At 41.2% G+C, this 18,142-nt stretch overlaps 1 protein-coding gene across 1 annotated transcript in view; it reads left to right on the top strand.

Moving 5' to 3' along the window:
• Nucleotides 1-18,142, top strand: part of kcnh4b (potassium voltage-gated channel, subfamily H (eag-related), member 4b) — a 62,462-nt gene continuing 44,320 nt past the window's right edge. The window contains exons 1-2 of the mRNA XM_029629576.2: nt 1-151; nt 17,280-17,513. Coding sequence (XP_029485436.2) covers nt 76-151; nt 17,280-17,513 — 310 coding nt within the window. The 5' untranslated portion in view covers nt 1-75. The remainder of the gene's footprint in view (nt 152-17,279; nt 17,514-18,142) is intronic.

Here is an 18,142-nt window from a genome sequence, read left to right on the forward strand (position 1 = left end):
CCCACCACCACCTTGGTGCCTCTGGGATGGTGTGATCATTGCGGGACCCATCGCTGACCTTAGATCAGGGCCAACATGCCGGTGATGAAGGGCCTCCTGGCCCCCCAGAATACCTTTCTGGACACCATCGCCACCCGCTTCGATGGCACCCGTGAGTACACCCTAATATACCGTAGTATGTCCTAGTATACCATAGTACTGTAGTGTAATGAAACATACCGTAGTGTACTCTAGTACTGTAGCGCTACTGAAAACATACCTGTCCACTTTTGGAAGACAATCATAAGTGACAATAATAATAATAACAATAGATTTTTTGGCATAGTGCTTTTTATTACATGGCGACTCTCAAAGTGCTTTACTGTGGCTCTGCAAACAAGTTAAAACACAAGCAAGTTGCTGCAACAATCAATGCAAAAATCATAGATTCACAAGTGAATATTTATTCAGTCCAAAACAAAAATGGATGCAAACACACCACGTTTTGATCTTGGAGGGCCGAAACAATGTGTATGAAGAGTTTCTCTCTCTGTCTTATAAAATATGTTTTGGGATCTTCCATGTGTAATATTTTGAATTCGTTTTTTTGCAAAGCACAGTGTATAAACACGAATGGATGAACTTTCGCTGTGCTTCCACTTCCGCCCATATAACCTGTGCCACAAACACGGTCTGTGTGTAAGACCTCTGTGCCTAAATGATGCTTTAAACACCATGTCTCATGGAAGAAAAACATTGTAGGTGTAGTATTGTCACACTTTATTTAAAGTCATCATGTGCTTTATTTACTTGGTATAAGGATGTATGAGCTTTTATAATGTCGCATTATTGTGTATTTCTGTGTGGCAATTTGCCGACAAACTGAAAGTTATACATCTTGGCTTTAATCTACAGTGTCTTCGGAGAGTATTCACACCCCTTGACTTTTTCCACATGTTGTTGTGTTTACAGCCTACATTTTAAATGGATTAAATATACCCCATAAAGTTAAAGTGGAATTATGTTTTTTTTGCTACTTTTACAAATTAATTAAAAATGAAAAGCTGAAATGTCTTGAGTCAATAAGTATTCAAACTCTTTGCCATGGCAAACATAAACACGTTCAGCAGTCAAAATGTGCTTAACAAGTCACATAATAAGTTGCATGGACTTATGGATGATTTTTGAATGACTACCTCATCTCTGTACCCCACACATACAATTATCTGTAAGGTCCCTCAGTCGAGCATTGAATTTCAAACACAGATTCAACCACAAAGACCAGGGAGGTTTTCCAATGCCTCACAAAGAAGGGCACCTATTGGTAGATGGGTAAAAAAAGCAGACATTGAATATCCCTTTGAGCCTGGTGAAGTTATTAATTACACTTTGGATGGTGTAGCAATCCAGTCACTACAAATATACTGGCATCTTTCCTAATTCAGTTGCTGGAGAGGAAGGAAACCACTCAGGGATTTCTCCATGAATCCTATGGTTACAGATTATAACGGCTGTGATAGGAGATAACTGAGGATGGATCAACAACATTGTAGTTACTCCACAATACTAACCTAAATGACAGACTGAAAAGAAGGAAGTCTGTACAGAATAAAAATATTCCTAAACATGCATTCTGTTTGCAACAAGGCACAAGTAATACTGCAAAGAAATGTGGTAAAGCAATTAACTTTTGGTCCTGAATACAAAGTGTTATGTTTGGGGAAAATCCAATACAACACATTACTGGTTACCACTCTCCATATTTTCAAGCATAGTGGTGGCTGCATCATGTTGTGTTTATGCTTGTAATTAAGGACTGGGGAGTTTTTCAGGATAACAAAATAAATGGAATGGAGTGAAGCACAGCTTCCAGAAAATAGTATCTTTCAAACTAGAGATTTCATGACTAATTGAGGTAAGACAGTAATTCTGCTCATAGATTATGCATGTATGAACTGTACATTGACACATCCAGTCCCCAAAAAAAGGAGGTTTAAAAAATACAGTCGTGGCCAAAAGTTTTAAGAATGACACAAATATAAATGTTCACAAAGTCTGCTGCCTCAGTTTGTATGATGGCAATTTGCATATACTCCAGAAAGTTATGAAGAATGATCAGATGAATTGCAATTAATTGCAAAGTCCCTCTTTGCCATGCAAATGAACTGAATCCCCCAAAACATTTCCACTGCATTTCAGCCATGCCACAAAAGCTGACAGCATGTCAGTGATTCTCTCATTAACACAGGTGTGAGTGTTGACGAGGACAGGGCTGGAGATCAGTCTGTCATGCTGATTGAGTTCGAATAACAGACTGGAAGCTTCAAAAGGAGGGTGGTGCTTGGAATCATTGTTCTTCCTCTGTCAATCATGGTTACCTGCAAGGAAACACGTGCCGTCATCGTTGCTTTGCACAAAAAGGGCTTTACAGTCAACACAATCAACCATTTATCGGATCATCAAGAACTTCAAGGAGAGCGGTTCAACTGTTGTGAAGAAGGCTTCAGGGCGCCCAAGAAAGTCCAGCAACCGCCAGGACCGTCTCCTAAAGTTGATTCAGCTGCGGGATTGGGGAACCACCAGTACAGAGCTTGCTCAGGAATGGCAGCAGGCAGGTGTGAGTGCATCTGCATGCACAGTGAGGCGAAGACCTTTGCAGGATGGCCTGGTGTCAAGAAGGGCAGCAAAGAAGCCACTTCTGTCCAGGAAAAACATCAGGGACAGACTGATATTCTGCAAAAGGTACAGGGATTGGACTGCTGAGGACTGGGGTAAAGTCATTTTCTCTGATGAATCCCCTTTCCGATTGTTTGGGGCATCTGGAAAAAAGCTTGTCCGGAGAAGACAAGATGAGCGCTACCATCAGTCCTGTGTCATGTCAACAGTAAAGCATCCTGAGACCATTCATGTGTGGGGTTGCTTCTCAGCCAAGGGAGTGGGCTCAATCACAATTTTGCCTAAGAACAGAACCATGAATAAAGAATGGTACCAACACATCATCCAAGAGCAACTTCTCCCAAACATCCAGGAACAGTTTGGTGACGAACAATGCCTTTTCCAGCATGATGGAGCACCTTGCCAATAGGCAAATGTGATAACTAAAGTGGCTCAGGGAACAAAACATCGATATTTTAGGCCCATGGCCAGGAAACTCCCCAGACCTTAATTCCATTGAGAACTTGTCGTCAATCCTCAAGAGGCGGGTGGACCAACAAAAACCCACATATTCTGACAAACTCCAAGCATTGATTATGCAAGAATGGGCTTCCATCAGTCAGGAGGTGGCCCAGAAGTTAATTGACAGCATGCCAGGGCGGATTGCAGAGGTCTTGAAAAAAAGGGTCAACACTGCAAATATTGACTCTTTGCATCAACTTCATGTAATTGTCAATAAAAGCCTTTGACACTTATGAAATGCTTGTAATTATACTTCAGTATTCCATAGTAACATTTGACAAAAATATCTAAAGACACTGAGGCAGCAGACTTTGTGAAAATGAATATTTGTGTCATTCTCAAAACTTTTGGCCACGACTGTACTTAGTAGTCTCCAAAGTTCCAGAGCATGTCTTTAAATATCTGCTCCGAAATAAGATTAAAAGATGTCTGCAGAAAGAATGGGGTATCAACTATGACTTGACACCTTGACCTTGAAAAAAATCTATTTTGGTTGTTGAACTACAGTAAGTGAAGTGGATTTACACCTGGTTACGGAATTACATCATAGGTCCCTGATCTGTACTATACAGAAATGCATAATTATGGATATGAATATCACTCTCTTCATGGTGATATAGCCTGAATAGGTACACAAAGGTTGAAATATGCAATATCCTTTGCATGTTTGGGTATTATTCTAATCTACACACTTATTATTGTTTTAATGAGCTCCACCCCCAAACAAGACCAAATTTGGTTGGACCGGTCCAAATCTGAACCAATCACATCTGTTTCACAAGTTTGTAGAGTACAGTACAGCACAAAACAGTACAGTAGAGTTCAGTAAGGTATAGTTCAGTACATTATACTGTCCTCAACTCTAGTATGCTCTACTGTATTAAACTATATTCTACTGTACAGTGCAGCACAGGACTGTACTGAACAATACTCTACTCAATTTGATTTAACTTTAATTTACTTTACTGTACTCTACTGTGGTCTAATGTACTGCACTGTGCTCTCCAAACATGTGAAGCATAGACGGCTATGATTAGTTCAAATTTGGTCCGGTCTGGACTGGACCAAATCTGAACCAATCATCCATGTCTATGTTTGTGAACTAAAACCAGTCCGGACCATGTCAAAAGGTCCGGACCATATTAAAAAACAACGCCTGTGGATGTTGAAATCAAGGCCGGGGGGATCTGACCAAATTTAAACTACTTCTCAATTTCCATGGACATCCAGTGTCGGTCGGTGCTCAGTGGGTAAGGATGCTGGTTACAGTACATGGAAAGAGAAGGGGCTTATGGGTAGGTGTCAGTAAGAGCTGGGAGAGTTGACATTAAATAGAGAGAGAGAGAGAGAGGCAGAGGGAGAGAGGGAGGGGTTATTTTCACACTTGCTTTGACCACCAGATGACAGAATAAGAAAGGAAACAGTTATGAGCTGAACATAGTAGTATGCAAGTGGAAGGGGGGTCTGTAACAGGTGACACAACTGTGGTTTTTGACCACGATAAATTCCCATTGTAGCAGTAATTGCAATTGCAGTAATTCTGTTACTGGTTTTTGGGAAATATCGGGCAATGTTTCTTAAACTTACAGTGCATTTGGAGTTTTCAGACCTTTTTCCACGTTTTGTTACGTTACAGAATTATTCTAAAATTGGTTATATATTTTTTTATCTCGTCAATCTACACACAATACCCCATAATGACAAAGCGAAAATAGGTTTTTAGACATTTTTGCAAAAAAATATATATACAAAAAACAGAAATATCTTATTTACTTAAGCATTCAAACACTCTGCTATGAGACTCGAAATTGGGCTCAGGTGCATCCTGTTTACATTGATCATCCTTGAGATATTTCTACAACTTGATTGGAGTGCACCTGTGGTAAATTCAATTGATTGGACATGATTTAGAAAGGCACACACCTGTCTATGTAAGGTCCCACAGTTGACAGTGCATATCAGAGCAAAAACCAAGCCATGCGGTCAAAGGAATTATCTGGGGAAGGGTACCAAAACATTTCTGCAGCATTGAAGGTCCCCAAGAACACAGTGGTCACAGCATTGAAGGTCCCCAAGCACATGACAGCCTGCTTGGAGTATGCCAAAAGGCAACTAAAGGCCTCTCAGACCTTGAGAAACAAGATTCTTTGTTCTGATAAAACCAAGATTGAACTCTTTGGCCTGAATGCCAAGCGTCTCAACTGGAGGAAACCTGGCACCATCCCTACTGTGAAGCATGGTGGTGGCAGCATCATGCTGTGGAGAGGTGTTTCAGTGGCAGGGACTGGGACTGGGAGACTTGTTAGGATCGAGGAAAAGATGAACGGAGCAAAGTACAGAGCAATCATTGATGAAAACCTGTTCCAGAAAACTCAGGATCACCTTCCATCGGGACAACAACTCTAACCACACAGCCCAGAGCTTGAGAGGATCTGCAGAGAAGAATGGGAGAAACTCCCCACATACAGGTGTGCCAAGCTTGTAGCGACATACTCAAGGCTGTAATCACTGCCAAAGGTGCTTCAACAAAGCACTGAGTAAATGGTCTGAATACTCATATAAATGTGATATTTAAGTTTCTTCTTTTTATAAATGTGCTAATTAAAAAAAACTGTTTTGCTTTGTCATTATGGGGTATTGTGTGTAGAATAAGGTCGTAACGTAACAAAATGTGGAAAAAGTCAAGTGGTCGGAATACTTTCTAAATGCACTGTACACAAGGCAAATCATTTCTCCAAAACACAATATGTGTTGATATTGGGTTGCAGGGGTCTTTACTCCAATATTATTGTGTTTTGGAGAAACATGGTAGATGTTTTCTAAGACCCTCTTTTCATATGTTTGCCTTAAATATGCCCAAAAAATATATTCAAATTGACTCTTAGCTTTCATTTTACACCCAATTTTACATGCTCCTATGAACTCCACATGTTGGTGCTCACATGAGTCCTTTTACCTGGAAATGCCCATATATTAATTTTACACATATACTGAACAAAAATATAAACACAACATGTAAAGTGTTGGTCTTATGTTTCATGAGCTGAAATTAAAGATCCCAGATTTTTTTCATATGCACAAAAAGCTTTTCTCTCAACTTCTGTGCACAATTTTGTTAACGTCCCTGTAAGTGAATATTTCACCTTTGCGAAGATAATCCATCCACCTGACAGGTGTGGCATATCGAGAGTCTGATTAAACAGCATGATCATTACACAGTGCACCAATAAAATGCCGCTCTAAAATGTGCAGTTTTGTCACACTACACAATGCCACAGATGTCTCACGTTTTGAGGGAGTGTGCAATTGGCACGCTGACTGCAGGAATGCCTACCAGAGCGGTTGCCAGATAATTTAATGTTCATTTCTCTACCATAAGCCGCCTCCGACTTTGTTTTAGAGAATTTGGCAGTATGTCCACATGTAACCACGCCAGCCCAGGACCGCCACATCCAGCTTCTTTGCCTGTGAGATCGTCTGAGACCAGCCACCCGGACAGCTGATGAAACTGAGTATTTCTGTCTGTAATAAAACCCTTTGTGGGGAAAAACTGATTCTGATTTGCTGGGCCTGGCTCCCCAGTGGGTGGGCTTGGCTCCCAAGGGGAGCGCCCCTGCCCAGTCATGTGAAATCCATGGATTAGGGCCTGATTTGAAAAGGGCCTGATTTGACTGATTTCCTTATATGAGCTGTAACTCAGTAAAATCGTTGAAATTGTTGCATGTTGCATTTATAATTTTGTTCTTTATATTTTATTTGGGTTAAGAGAGCTTTCTGTTTGTCTGAAGAGGCTTAGAAATATATTTTCCTTTTACTACTTTGTGCTTGCCTTGATGATAGATGCAATAAGCCAGTAAATATTAAATGAATTATTATGTTACCATAAATAAGCTTGATCGTCGGACTTGACAACACTCTTCCCAGGCAGTTGCAACATCTCAATGGAGCTGTATACTGTAACAGTTCTTGTGCTCTGAGCTGCTATGCCACACAGTGTCATTTCTGCATGGGCTGTCTTCCTTGTTTTGTACCTAGTGGAGAGACTCCAGGGACAGGAAGGCTGTGTCTCATTGTAAACTAATACCAAGGGGACAGGAGTGTTGCTGCTTGTTGTCGATTCACGCCATCTTCCCCCAGTCACCCTTTGTAACACTGAACTGTTGTGGTGCCTGACAACGTCTCTGTTCTACATACTGTATCAGAGGGAGGGTATATAACTGGAAACTTTTTGTTTAGCAGTAAACTACCCGAATTTTGGTAACTTTTTAAAGGATTTTATTATTTTATCATGAGACATCTAGTTGCCATTTTGGGTACTACAGATTATCACAGGTGACTGTAATTATCTCTGACTTTATGTTCTAAATATATATAAAATAATCAAATAAGATTATTTTAAAATAACAAATGTAATGAAAATGCTGAAAAACAAAATCCTATATATAAACCATCAACTTAGTGAATAGCATTGGTATAATATATGAGGATTTCAGCATGAAATACTGTATTCTTTTATATTCATTTTTTTCCTACATACTTTTTTTTTTTACTATGTCATTATGTCTTTGTTGTAAATGTTTTGGTGCCAAATTGGTGGCAGTTTTGAAAAAACACAATAGTTCGAAGAGTTGCAGAGTTAATTGAAAATAATGCCATTGTTGATTAGATGCTTTTTTCATTAATTAGGCTATTTTCTCTTGAACCATATGGTCTATCAACTAGAAACTAATGAACAATATGGACACAGATATATATTTAAAAAATCATACTATATATGAATACATGTTTAAAAAGTTATTCAAGTGAGGTGGCAGGTAGCCTAGTGGTTAGAGTGTTGGACTAGTAACCGGAAGTTTACAAGATTGAATCCCCGAGCTGACAAGGTAAAACTCTATCATTCTACCCCAGAGCAAGGCACTGTTCCTAGACTGTCATTGAAAATAAGAATTTACTTAAATAAAAAATGAATTGCCAAAGTTACCACAGATTACCACAAAAATTATCCAAGATTCGGGTACCATTGGAAAATGACTGATAACCCTAATCAGACCATTGACTACAAATGAGTTGGAGCTTTAATATTTCTAACATAATTAATGGTGAGATGAATGTAATTGTAGTACGAGAGAGTTGATGTTAATGTGTGTAATTGGCATAGTTGTTAAATAGAAGGACATAATTGTATTTTTCTCAGCAGTGAGTCAACCACTATAATGAAGGCTCAGAAGCTGTCTTCTGAGCATGGAGCACAAATCCAATAACGTTGATTAGGGATTGTGATTGTGAGCCTTGGATAATGAAACAGTATATTGTAAATACTTAATTGACAGGAAGAAAATGTCTTAACCCATTAATATGATCATTTCATGATGATTACATATCTTCCGTTATTTTCATTACAATCTGGGACGAGCCCCCAAGTCCCCACCCCCCAAAAAACGTTGACCGAGCACATGAACAATTGATGCAAAAGCAGCCTTGCATTGGAGAGGTTATAAAATCAACCCAAGGAAGTCGTTACCACAGTAAATACACGTGTTCGTTATCTTATCAAATATTAGGTGTGTCCACATTTACCATTTTCAAGCTTCCTTCCCCTCGAATGAATGACATAAATGTATGATAGAATTATCTCTATTCATTGTAGGGAACAAGTCCCGTGACGGAGCCCTATATTCCACAAGCAATGTAGGTGGATGAGTAGTCTAAAGTAAGAAGGCTGATGTCTCTGGAGACGGCCTAAGCTTTGATTGATGGTTCTATTGCCTGTCCGCTACTGTGTTACAACTGTAAGTGACTGGAAGGAGATACCAGATGCTCTATGTCATTTATTTCAAGATCAGATGAAGCCGTAACACTAAAGGTTATCATAAAAGCACTGTACTCCTTTCCTTCGCTTTCATTTTCTTATCTTGTAGCTTTGATGTGCGATTCCTGTCCAGTCGTGAATACGCTTATGATGTCTATCTCCAAACGACAGTATCAGCGTGTTCGGCTGCCTGGAGCAGGGGAGGCCCTCACTTCCTCTCTATGCTCCAAAGGGTCAAGGCATGAACCTCAAAGCCACTTCCAGAGGGGCCAAACAAACACACAAGCCAAACTTTCTTCATTCACAACCACAACACAGAGGGCAACTGAGTTCATTTCTCAATGCCTTTTTTTGGTATTTAGAATACATTTTTATGAGTGAGTCACTTGTTCACATGATCCAGATTGTCTGTATAGTTCAGAATTTGTGTAGGCCTGTTGCAATACCCTCACTGTAAAAGTTGTTCATTTTTGTTGTTGTCAGAGATGGCTTTTAATTTCTTCCTTTGAGTGGTCTTCCCTTAGAACTTTGTTTGCTTCATTATGGGCAGAAGCACAATCAAATAGATGAGTAGGCTACTGCAGGCAATCAATGTTGGAAGCGCTTGCCACCGGACGCCAGAGCTTTCAAAGGCTCAGCGAACTGCTACTTGACAGAAACCCTCTGGGTGGCACAGTGCCCACGGCTGAAAGTGTCTGCGTATCTGCAGCTGTGAGTGTGTATTTCAATATGTGGGTGTGTGTATATGTTTGTGTGTGTTTATTTGTTCATGTGTGTATTTCCACAGTGTCAACTCTCCAGTCTGACCTCCCCAGTAGCTTTAGGCAGGGAGGCAGCAGTCACCCTGTGGGTAGCATGGTTATGGGGCAGCTGTGAGCCGAGATAAGAGCTTGGTTCATTTCTCCCCGCACACTTTTCCTTGAAAGGCGGTAGGCAGATAAACCAAGAGGGGACAAGGCGAGCGGCGTCAGTAGATTGAACCAGGTGGCGTCATTGTTAACTGGGTGATGAATGGGGTCTGAGGGCCAGCACTAAGGGTTGAATAGAAGAGCTGCCTATGACAGCTAGTGGACAGTTGAAGTGATTGGGTTTAGCTACTTCTGTCTCTTTCTGTGTGTGTGTGTGTGTGTGTGTGTGTGTGTGTGTGTGTGTGTGTGTGTGTGTGTGTGTGTGTGTGTGTGTGTGTGTGTGTGTGTGTGTGTGTGTGTGTGTGTGTGTGTGTGTGTGTGTGAGAGCGAGCGAGCGAGCGTGCGTGCGTGTGTCTTTGAAGCTGAGGGATGGGATAATAGATACACCATCCTCTGTGGCTTTCTGCTTTAAGGATGAAGAATGTGTTGTAATACCAGGTTAGCTCCAGAGCAGACAGTCTGTTTTAGATGAAATACATTTAGCTAGATATGGTCATTTTGATTGGTTAATTGATTTTACATTGAATGATCAATTGATACTGGCATTGAGTTAACTCTGTGTTGGCCAATTGTGCTGGTCATTGCTTGCGGTGCAAATATGTTCATTCTGAACGAGACAATAACATTAACATCAGCTAATGACAAGGGAGAATGCTACGTACCCAGCTAAGCAGCGTAATTACGTGCATCACAATGCTGCTCTGAGCCTGCTCATTTTTTACTAAGGGTTGAAATGAGCTTTTGTGACATGGCCCTCGATCTGTGTGCTTTGAGTATCACATTCACATTGGCTGACTCTACATAGTCTAGCATCTCGTATGTATAAGGTGAATAGCAGTCTCTTGCTCTAAGCATAGCTCCAGCCTGTTGTTAGCTTAGCTACAGTCTGTTGTTGTTAGCATTAGCATCTAGCTCCAGTCTGTTGCTGTTAGCATTAGCACCATGCTCCAGTTTGTTAATATAATAATAACAACAACATATGACAATTATCAGACACTTTAATCCAAAGCGACTTTCAGTCATGCCTGCATGCAATTTTGTATGGGTGGCTCCAGCGGTAATCAAACCCATGATCCTGGCACTGAAAGTGCCGTGCTCTACCAACTGAGTTACACAGGACCTGTTGTTAGCATTAGCAGCTAGCTCCAGTCTGTTGCTGTAACCATTAGAATCTAGCTCCAATCTACAGTTCTGTGCCTTATAGATGTGTAATTAAATTATATAGAGGCAAGATCCTTGAAGGAAGATCTTTAAAGCTGCAATATGTAACTTTTTGGGTAACCCTGACCAAATTCACATAGAAATGTGTGTTATAGATATGTCATTCTCATTGAAAGCAAGTCTAACAAGCAGTAGATCACTTCTATGTAAATTATTTATATTTTTCCCAATCTTACATTTCATTTTTTCATATTTTATTTTCGGTTTTGTACACCAGCTTCAAACATCTGAAAATATTTTATTTTCGTACATGGAAAAATATTTCACAACGGTTTAGATGGTATAATGATTCTCTACACTATACTTGCTTGTTGTGTTACATAAACTATTAAAATTTTAGCAACCAGGAAATTGAGGAGTGATTTCTGCATAGTGTATCTTTAAGAGGATTATGGCCAAGGACTGAGGCACTGCGGAACACACAAACACACTCACACAGTCACGCTCTCTCTCTCTCTCACACACACACACACACACACACACACACACACACACACACACACACACACACACACACACACACACACACACACACACACACACACACACACACACACACACACACACACACACACACACACACACACACACACACACACACACACACACACACACACACACACACACTCCACCTTACACTCAATAACTGGTTGTGCCAAATTTAGCTACGATGACTCCAACCAAACGCTTCCTGTAGTTGTTGATCAGTCTCTCATGTCGCTGCGGACAAATTTTGTCCCACTCTGGCTTGCAGAACTGCTTTAACACAGCGACATTTGTGGGTTTTCAAGCATGAACTGGTCCTCTCAGTTGGGATTAAGTCTGGACTTTGACTAGGCCATTCCAAAGTTTTGACTCGTATGTCCATAGAACATTCTTCCAAGAGTCTTGTTGATGATCCAGGTGCTTCCAGGTTGCTTTTTGGCAAACTTTAGTTAACTTTTTTTTTGGATGAGATGGGTTCCATTATGTCTGGCGAAATCCAAACACTGCATTCCACAGTAAGATCCTCATACCAACGGTCAGGCATGGTGGTGGTAGTGTGATGGTTTGGGGATGCTTTGCTGCCTCAGGACCTGGACGACTTGCCTTAATAGAAGGAACCATGAATTCTGCTCTGTATCAGAGAATTCTACAGGAGAATGTCAGGCCATCTGTCTGTAAGCTGAAGCTGAAGCGTTGCTGGGTCATGCAGCAAGACAATGATCCAAAACACATAATCAAGTATACATGAAAATGGTTAAAAAGTAACAAACTTGTTTTGGAACGACCTAGTCAAAGTTCAGGCCTAATCCCTATTGAGATGTTGTGGCAGGACTTGAAATGAACAGTTCATGCTTGAAAACCCACAAATGTTGCTGAGTTAAAGTTCTGCGTAGAAGACTGGGCCAAAATTCCTCCACAGCGATGTGAGAGACTGATCAACAACTACAGGAATCATTTGGTTGCAGTCATTGCAGCTAAAGGTGGCACAACCAGTTATTTAGTGTTATGGGGCAACTACTTTTTCACAAAATGGAATTGGGTGTTGCATAACTTTGTTAATTAAAAAAATGAAGTAAGTGTATATATTTGTGTGTTATTTGTAAACACAGGTTCCCTTTACTTAACATTAGGTTTTGGTTGAAGATCTGATTTAAGTATCAAAAATATGCAAAAAATAGAGAGAACCAGAAAGGGGGCAAATACTTTTTCACAACACAGTATAAACACAAACACGCTCACCCTTACACACGCACATACACACGCATGTTTTTGTCAGTTGATGATGCACATTGTGCACTTACAGTTGAAGTCAAAAGTTTACACACTTAGGTTGGAGTCATTAAAACTCGATTTTCAACCACTTAACAAACTATAGTTTTGGCAAGTCGGTTAGGACATCTACTTTGTGCATGACACAAGTCATTTTCCCAACCATTGTTTACAGAGATTATTTCACATATAATTAATTGTGTCACAATTCCAGTGGGTCAGAAGTTTACATACGCTAAGTTGACTGTGCCTTTAAACAGCTTGGAAAATTCCAGAAAATGATGTCATGGCTTTAGAAACTTCTGATAGGCTAATTGACATCATTTGAGTCAATTGGAGGTGTACCTGTGGATGTATTTCAAGGGCTACCTTCAAACTCAATGCCTCTTTGCTTGACATCATGGGAAAATCAAAAGAAATCAGCCAAGACCTCAGAAAATAACTTGTTGACCTCCACAAGTCTGGTTCATCCTTGGGAGCAATTTCCAAACGCCTGAAGGTACCACGTTCATCTGTACAAACAATAGTACGCAAGTATAAACACAATGGAACCACGCAGCCATCATATCGCTCAGGAAGGAGACGCTTTCTGTCTCCTAGAGATGAACGCACTTTGGTGCGAGAAGTGCAAATCAATCCCAGAACAACAGCAAAGGACCTTGTGAAGATGCTGGAGGAAACAGGTACAAAAGTATCTATATCCACAGTAAAACGAGTCCTATATCGACATAACCTGAAAGGCCACTCAGCAAGGACTACGGTTTGCAACTGCACATGGGGACAAAGATCGTTCTTTTTGTAGAAATGTCCTCTGGTCTGATGAAACAAAAATAGAACTGTTCGGCCATAATGACCATTGTTATATTTGGAGGAAAAAGGGGGAGGCTTGTAAGCCGAAAAACACCATCCCAACCGTGAAGCACAGGGGTGGCAGCATCATGTTGTGGGAGTGCTTTGCTGCAGGAGGGACTGGTGCACTTCACAAAATAGATGGCATCATGAGGAAGGAAAATGATGTGGACATATTGAAGCAACATCTCAAAACATCAGTCAGGAAGTTAAAGCTTGGTCGCAAATGGGTCTTCCGACCGGACAATGACCCCAAGCATACTTCCAAAGTTGTGGCTTAAGGACAACAAATTCAAGGTATTGGAGTGGCCATCACAAAGCCCTGACCTCAGTCCCATAGAAAAGTTTTGGACAGAACTGAAAAAGCGTGTGCGAGCAAGGAGTCCAACAAACCTGACTCCGTTACATCAGCTCTGTCAGGAGGAATGGGCCAAAATTCACCCAACTTATTGTGGGAAGCTTGTGGAAGGCTACCCAAAATGTTTGACCCAAGTTAAACAATTTAAAGGCAATGCTACCAAATACTAATTGAGTGTATGTAAACTTCTGACCCACTGGGAATGTGATGAAAGTAATACAAGCTGGAATAAATCACTCTCTACTATTATTCTGACATTTCACATTCTTACAATAAAGTGGTGATCCTCACTGACCTAAGACAGGGAATTTTTACTAGGATTAAATGTCAGGAATTGTGAAAAACTGAGTTTAAATGTATTTGGCTAAGGTGTATGTAAACTTCCGACTTCAACTGTATGCTGTACTCCACTATGTTTTGGGTGCTTTGTCAGTGTGCTTCTATCAGACTTCTATCAGACTTTTATGGCCCCTCTCTGTTGTGAGGCAACTACTGCCTCTTTTCCTAGAGTTGGCAGTGATCTTAGAGATGTAGCCTACAGTGTATTAGTTCTCAAGAAGCTTAGTAGTGAAGTCAATTTATATTTTCAGGCATGAGACAGTGGCATACACTGTCAGGCTTAACACATTTTAAGCTTGAGACACAAAGCCTTTATTGACAACAATTGACCCTACGCCTTACTGTTGCAAACTCTGACAATATTTTTCCGGGCAGCCTAATTCCTCATTCAAACCACTGAAGAAAACCCCTCAAAATGATCTCAAACTTGTTTTTAATACACAATTAAATTAAACACATACACCTTGCTGATAACGAGACTCTCGGGTATGTTGTGGTGGACTGTCAATAAAATTGCTTCACAGGAACCTGGTAAAATTATTTTTGTAGTGTGGCTAGCCACTGGATGGCTCTGCATGCACCTTCAGCATGCAGTCAAAGCTACAAACTACCTTTGGAGCTAACAAGTGCTCTCAAATCTGATGTCGACGGCAGATTAGTTATATTCATAATATAACTTAACTAGCTAACATACATTTGGAGAAAACAAGTTATATTAACTAGCTAGCTAGCTTTAGCAACATCGGTAGTCAATGAGAGCCAGCTAGCAAACAATACAACAAAAATGATTCTGAAAATACTCCAACAGGCTCAATTCAATCTATCACAGCTAAAGGGCAACCACAATGCGGGTTCACTCAATCTTTATTCCGTGCTGTGATTTTAAGGATAGGTGTGTTCAGGTCAATATCTGTGTCAATACCCAATGGCAACATCCACAAGAAGAACTTGGTGGTGTGTGTTGGTTTTAACAGCATTGACATTCGGAGTGAAGTGGTTTTCCTGTATTTACAGTTGATTAAATTGGGGCAGTTGCATCAATGAAGAAAGTTGCAAATCCGACACTAAAGATGACAGCGCACGTGAGCATGGTTAGTCAGTATCAGAGAATGAAAAATACATTCAAGTACAGAATAGCTCAACATTTTGGTGCCAAGATATTCTTACACTGTGATTTATGGGGTACCCTTGACCCACTTGGGAGACAATATAGAGATACTGCTGACTAGAGTTAGTGAATGTATTCTTAGACCATATTGCATAAGCTGAAGATGTAAAGGGTTGAGTTTAGCAAAAACAAACTAGCAAAACAAACTGTAGTCTATAGGCCTACTCTGCTACATGTATATAGTGTTTGATGGTTAGGACTACAAGGTAGCATGTAAAGAGTACATGGAGGCCTATAGTATTTGCTACGTTGTCAGTGTTTCTCTCTAGACCTCAGGAGTTATTGGCATTGCTTCAGTAGACGCTCATTGTTTGACACTCTTTGAACTTGTTTGGTGAGTTGCAGTTTTCTGACATTTTGTAGCTACAAAACGATAAAACATTGACAGTCAGCGTGTCCTCATAACGAACCACTTTAATCCACCAAATCAGACTCTTTCACAAAGGGCCATAAATAGCCAATCAAGTCTCAGGTTCTCAAGACACAGCTTGCCAGGAACCGTTCGCCACAAAACTTCCATTGACTGCCGGTGTCGAGGCCGTGGATCCGGTGGTTGCTGCCTGCTTCTCTTTATGTAATTCCTCCGTGGCGGGTTTGTTGTCGCTCGCTGCACGCCCGTGAAGGCTGTCACCACTTTGAAAAATCCCCAGCGGATGGCTTCCTGACTGTCGAGAACGGGCAATTAAAGCGCTAGTTTGTCTAAAGCGTGTCGTCAGCTGCTTAGCTCTCCTTCGTCGTGCTCTTGCACTCCTCCTCCGAGTGTAGCCTACTCCCTCTGGAATTTTGAGTTGCTGGTGGTGTGTGTCAAGCTTGCCTTGATTCAGTCTTTGACTTGAATGTTTTTACATTGGAAACATTGTAGCCTTCCTCCTCAAGGAACCTAGGTTACATATCTAATGGACATGTAGACCTAAAGTGTAAATCCAAATCCCGGCCCTTACTTCAACACCGAGATGTTTAAATGATGTAAATGCCAGTTATGCCAGACACAGTCAGGTGTACTTGACTGTTGCTTTTCGGCGCCACAAACTGCTTACGGTGCACAGTTATTTTATTCTGTGGAATACGGGAGGAGAGCATGTCTGTTGCCACTGGGCATATGTGAACATGTTGTTATGTGATCCCTACATGTACAGGAATGGGTTGATCCCCTGGGCAGAGGTATTGGTGTTTGGTCATCTGTGGTAGTAGAGCCTGCAGGCATAGCTAAATTAATAGAGGTTGTGATCCCAATAAATCTTTACTTTCTCCCAAAATTTGCACTTGCTTACTCCCCTTAATGGATTTTAAGGTAAATGACTGGTCCCTCTTGCCCATACATACAACAATCCAATGCGTTTGCAGTGAACACGTGCAGACTTGGAGAGATTATTGGAATTTTGCCATAATGTGTGAATACAGCACCAATGCTCTGCGAGACTACTATTGTACTGTTTAGGCTGACACTGTCCATGGTGCTGATGAGATGGAGAGAAAAAAAGGGGAAAAGAAAGGGGGTAGATGGAGCCCGAGGTGTGGATAGAATGAAAGGGCAAGAAGAGCATTGTTTTATGTCAGACGGGCTGGTGCTTGGTGGTCTGCCAGGAATTGCTACCTCTCAGCCAGGCATAGGCCTACCTATTACTGTAAGTCTACATAGCCCATGCAAGAACCAAACAGTTCTTTCCAAACACTCCTGAATGACAAACATTCTCATTCTCTTCCTCGACCCCACAGACAGCAACTTCCTGCTGGGCAACGCGCAGGGCCACCGCGGCTACCCAATCGTCTACTGCTCGGACGGCTTCTGCGAGCTGACGGGCTTCGCGCGCACTGAGGTGATGCAGAAGAAGTGCAGCTGCCGCTTTCTGTACGGCCACGACACCAGCGAGCACGTGGCCCAGCAGATGGAGAAGGCCCTGGAGGGACGAGAGGAGTTCCAGACTGAGGTCCACTTCTACAAGAAGAACGGTGAGAATGAGATCGTAGAAATAGAATTCTATTCTATTTAATGGGGATGTCTGTTCTAGAGATTCTATTGTGATGATTGAGTGTGCCCCACGAGCATAGACGCAGACCTGGCTTCAGCTACTATTTGAAATCTTTCAAATACTTTGAGCATTTGCTTGGAGCGTTTGCCTGGAGTGCCATATGGGTGGGGTTTGCAGTTTGGGGACTACTCTATTAGTCCATTAAACCAGGCACACTCATTCAAGCACCGATAAAGTATTTGAAATCAGCACCATACTACATACTACAACATGTACCATGCTATTGACAGAGTTCAATCTGAGCAGTTTGACCCGAGTGAAGAGTTTGGACATGGTCAGGTCTGAATTTGGAGAGCTCAAGCTGTGACAGAGGTGAGCCTGTAACCCATGAGCGATGGAAGGAGCTAATAGCAAGCAGAGACGGAAATATGGACGAGAATCTATGCAGTAGGTTTAACAGGGCTGCCGTGTTTAACTCAAGGAATTAGTGTGTGTGTGTGTGTGTGTGAGTTTGTGTGTGTCCATGTGTGAACATACACTCGCCTCTGAATGACTGAATTTTAAGTAGGATTCTAAACGAATTGCCAGTATTGTCCTGTGGCCCACAAT

The sequence above is a fragment of the Oncorhynchus nerka genome, linkage group LG23, assembly GCF_034236695.1.
Source record: "Oncorhynchus nerka isolate Pitt River linkage group LG23, Oner_Uvic_2.0, whole genome shotgun sequence".
NCBI lineage: Eukaryota > Metazoa > Chordata > Actinopteri > Salmoniformes > Salmonidae > Oncorhynchus > Oncorhynchus nerka.